The sequence below is a fragment of the Medicago truncatula genome, chromosome 6 (assembly GCF_003473485.1).
Source record: "Medicago truncatula cultivar Jemalong A17 chromosome 6, MtrunA17r5.0-ANR, whole genome shotgun sequence".
Taxonomy (NCBI): Eukaryota; Viridiplantae; Streptophyta; class Magnoliopsida; order Fabales; family Fabaceae; genus Medicago; species Medicago truncatula.
Genome location: NC_053047.1, coordinates 25,807,558 through 25,812,358, shown reverse-complemented (window position 1 = coordinate 25,812,358; position 4,801 = coordinate 25,807,558). Strand labels below are relative to the sequence as shown.

Here is a 4,801-nt window from a genome sequence, read left to right as displayed (position 1 = left end):
TAGTGGATATTTGTATTAAATATGTTTGTAATTAGTATTGTTTTTACAATTTTATCCTTTAAGAGAGAGATGATTTATGTTTTCAACATGTTATTTATTGTTGATTGAAGAAAAATATGTATATTTAATAGGGGCATGTATGTAAAGAAATAATTAATGTAGTTGGAAATAGCAAAGGGGTCTTATAAAAAGGGACAATTTTTTTTCTTCAAAAGGGTCTTATAATTAGGGACGGAGGTAGTACTTTTTATCTATTTATTCATCTACCTAACTATTTTCATGTATAATTTAAAGGATAAAATATAATGTTACTGAAGATGAAAGCACCACGGGCACAATACCAATACAATATTACAAGAATGAAAACACATCCACCCCCTTTGCTTCACTCACCACCAGTAAGATCACCAAACTAATAAAATATAGAAAGTTCCCAACCAAATCAAATCCTAATAAATAAAAAAATCCAGCAATATTGAAAACAGGAAACATGTCAGTAAGATAACTTTATTCTAAAGAATTGTCACTGCTGCAGGAAAAAAGGAGAGAAAAAAAAACCCTCACATTGCAACCTATTTCTTTCATAAAGAAGACTACACATTAACAAACGTGAAGTCGTAACTCATACAGAATCAGCAAAAAACAAATGTCTAACACGAGTCCAACACTACTCATAAAAAATCAACTCAGAATCTTCTTCACAACCCAACGAAGCCAAAACATCTACACATTTGTTGGCTTCTTGATAAGAGTAGCACGCATTCGCTTCACGATCCAATTCTAACCATAAGAGTGGCACACATTGCAAGCTAGTTCCCTGACAGCATTTTCTGCATAAAAAAATGCTGCTATAAGCAGCCGCACTCCACCAACGGTACATTATTTTTTATGCATGATGCCAGACAGAGAGGATTATTCAATTTTGACAATGATGTTACGTTTATAATGATTTGTTGCAATGATGGTGCATTTATAGAGAGCATTATTCAAATTTAACGGAGGAGTCTGGTCCACAAATGAACCTCTACAAGGGGAAGTTAATGCAAATCACGGTTATAGTGATTAGTTATTACAATTGCTGAATATATTACATCTATAGAGAGAGAAATCATCTTACCTAGTATTACTCTTTTAGTAGGCCTCTAGCAATCATTTTCCGAAAGAGTTTCTCTGCCTTTTCATTCTCGTCTTTATGAAAGAGTGCGCGAATATTAGTTTCATAAGTTACGGCATCAGGAATGATACCATAGTCATCCATTTTTGACAACAACGCCTCTGCTTCATCAAACAAGCCTTCTTTACAAAGTCCATTGATCATGATATTATACGTTTGGATATTTAGACTATAACCCTTAATCAAAAGATCCTGAAAAACATCTTGTGCATTCTTAAGTCTTCCTCATTTGCATAACCCATCAATAAGTATATTGGATGTGTACATATCCGATTGAATGCCTTGGTCTTTAATTTTCTTCACTAATGCAATAGCCTTGTCAAGATGATTGCTTTTGCATAAAGCATCTATATAAAGAACTGTAAGTGGATATATCAGGTGGTTGACCATTAACATGCATCTCATCAACAAACTCCCAAGCATAGTAGATTTGCACAAACCATCAATAAGAGAACTGTAAGTAACTGTAATAGGAACAATTCCTCTACAACACATTTCCTTAAAGAGAATCAAGGCTTCATTGACTATTTTAATCTTACAGAATCCGTTAATCATGATATTATAGCTCTGAGTATTAGGAGCCACTCCCATTCGAGAAATAGTTCTGAAAACATGTTTGGTCTTATTCACTTCATTAACTAGGCAATATCCCTCCATTATTGAAGTGTAGGTAACAACATTCGGTAATACACCATCTTTCATCATCATAGCTATCACACTTTTAGCTTCTTTCATCTTTCCTTCCTTACATAGACCATCAACCAAAATGGTAAAAGTATACACGCTCGGGTTAATGTTTTTCAATACCATTTGACTGAACAAACCAAATGCATCTTTCAATTGACCAATAATGCAAAATCCATATATTAGAGAATTGAAAGTGGCAACATCAGGAGAAATTTTCTCTGCAATCATTTCAGAATATAACTCATAAGCATCATTTACAAGCTTATCTTTACACAAACCATCAATTATTGTGTTATACATTACTACATCGGAGTTGACCAATTTCCCTTCAATTTGATCATTTACAAGCATCATTTACAAGCTTATCTTTCAGAATAAATATGTAATGCCCTAGTCGTTATTTTATTTATTTATGATTTATTTAGATTCTTTTATATGATTTTAAATAATTATTGTTGATATGTGTATTATTTTATTATATGGTTTATTTTAATATTAATTAGAATAAGGTGAGAATTATTATTATTTGGAGTTTTGGGAGTTATATTTTAATTAGTATAATTAAGTGGGAGTTAAGAGAAATAATTGGGGAGTTAAGAAAAGGGGAGAAGTCAGAAAACTGTCTTTACGTGCAAACAGAGCTTTTGGGAGAAAAAGGGAGAAGAGCCAAGAGAACCAGATTCTTGTAGAATTGTTCATCTGAATTAAGGTAAGGGTGAGATTTACTTTCAATAATGTAGAATGAATTTTTGATTTTGGTTTAACATTGTTCTGTATGAAAATTGGGAATTTGGGTTAGGTTTTGGTTCTTTGATTTTTGGGTGGATTGAGGGTAGAAACCTTGTTTTGATGTTAGAAATAGGTTCTGGTTGCATACAGCATTTCATTTCATATCTGTAAACTGATTTGGGGAGCAAAATTGAGGAAATTGGGATTTTTGGGAAAAACTTGCATTCTGCCTGTACTGATGTTCATTGTAAGATCCCGGTATTTTATCATATTTTTATTCTAAATTATTTTATCTTAATTTGACTTTAAAATAATTTACCTTTGTGATTTATTGAGTGATAATATTATTTTGTATTTTTCTTTAGTGATAATATTATTTTGTATTTTTCTTTCAAAGTATATAGCCAAAATTCATTATATTAATTATTAAATGGGGTACCCTATAACTATTTATTCCTACTATTTTTATGTGTGCACGTGTAGAGTTCCTCATCTTTATCTCATGTTAGTATTAATTTAATTAAGTATAATGATCAACCAATAGTATAGAACAAGAAATGGGACAGGTATACAATAGGATAACTAGTGTAGAGAAAAAGAAATGTGTATAAGAAAGAAAGAAAAAAACCGTCTAACCGACCATTCCTCAAGTATAGTGCCACTCATCTAGGAAGAGAGTTAGTGGGAGAGTTATTTCACTAATAATAACAATCAGTTACCTCTTCTCTTCTATTTAGTCACCATTTTGCTGATTCTACACTTTGAAGAATAGAGAGAAAAGGAAGAACCATAGCGGAGAAGGATGAAGGGCTAATAGAGAGATTAGAGCAAATCTTAGGAAAATTATCATACTCAAGTAAGAATCTTTCTTTTTATAATAGTTATATATATGTAAACGATGCTAGTAGAACAAGGCTAATTACTCTCCCCTATAGAATAAAAATGAATTCGTGACATGACTATTGGAACTCTTAACTCTTGAAAAGAAAAGAAATCAGTGTTATTTTCCTAAGCTTTATTCCAATTTTCATTTAGCACTTATTTATGCTTGAACCATTCTCTAAATATTTTTATTGAATTCTATTTTAACCGAGCCTTGAGTAGGATTTAGGAGTAATAGTAATAGGAGTTGGAAACTGAGTTAGTAAGTACTTTTTGTGAAGGTGTAGATTCCGTGGAGCAAAGACCATGAGTAGAAATATTAATAGCTGCTATATTGCTAAGGTAAGGGAAATGGCGCTCCATTTTTTCTATTTTATATATGTAGTTACTTGTTGTTAAAATGATGATGTTTTTAACATGTTTAAGTATTTTACCATGCTTACATACTATGTGAACTTGATTTTGTATTGCTTGGTTGTGAGTATAACTTGTTGTTTCATGCCTGGATTGAGGTCTTGCATATTTTGTTAGTTAGCGTTACTGTTGGTGTAATCAATGTCTCTAGCAGGTGGTTAAGACAATGATTAATTTAGTCGGATACTCATTGTGAGTGGTCTATTTTGTGGAGTTAATAAGCAGGTGTCGCATGCATACATTCATTGTCGCGTGGTGCCCATAATTGGTTGGGACCCGAAGTCTTGAGTGCCCATAATTGGTTGGGGCTTATTGTTTCCTTTTGAGTGCTCATAATTGGTTGAGGCTCGTTGTCTTTCTTTTGGTGCCCATAATTGGTTGGGACCCGTGGGGTATGTGGTGTCCATAATTGGTTGGAGTCATGGTGGAGTGTTCATAATTGGTTGAAGCCCACAAATATCTACGAAGAACTTTTGTTGCCCTATAAGGGAGGTGATATCCGGATCATTTGTGTCGCGTATAGGTCAACCTTTAGGGTGTTGTGCATTTGTCGAGTCCATTGTTGCTTTGGGTGTTGACATTTTGTGTACTTTATATTAATATTTGTACTATTTGCATGCCTTTAAATACATGTTAAATAAATGTATAACTTGTATATTTGTTTGTTTGGGAGTTGACCCTTTTCCGTATTTGAAAATCAGATAATAATAATGACTTACAGTTGGAGGCTCCGAGATATGTGGACCTTTGATGCGCCTTGTTGAGATTTCTCACAAGTGTCCAAAGTTATGACCAACTAGGATGTGTCTTTGGGTAGTGAAAGGCGGAAAGCCTTGTTCTTAGGAATTTTATATTTTGATGTAAAACAACTCTGATTTACTATTCTGAAAATTCAAGAGAAACTTATTTATTCAA

General features: G+C 32.8%; 1 protein-coding gene across 1 annotated transcript; it reads right to left on the bottom strand.

The window, feature by feature from the left end:
- Positions 1-1,399: 1,399 nt before the first annotated feature.
- LOC11422359 (pentatricopeptide repeat-containing protein At1g62930, chloroplastic) lies at positions 1,400-2,215 on the bottom strand. Its single transcript, XM_024775084.1, has one exon. It carries the CDS (start codon positions 2,213-2,215, stop codon positions 1,400-1,402), a length of 816 nt encoding a protein of 271 aa, XP_024630852.1.
- Positions 2,216-4,801: the final 2,586 nt, after the last annotated feature.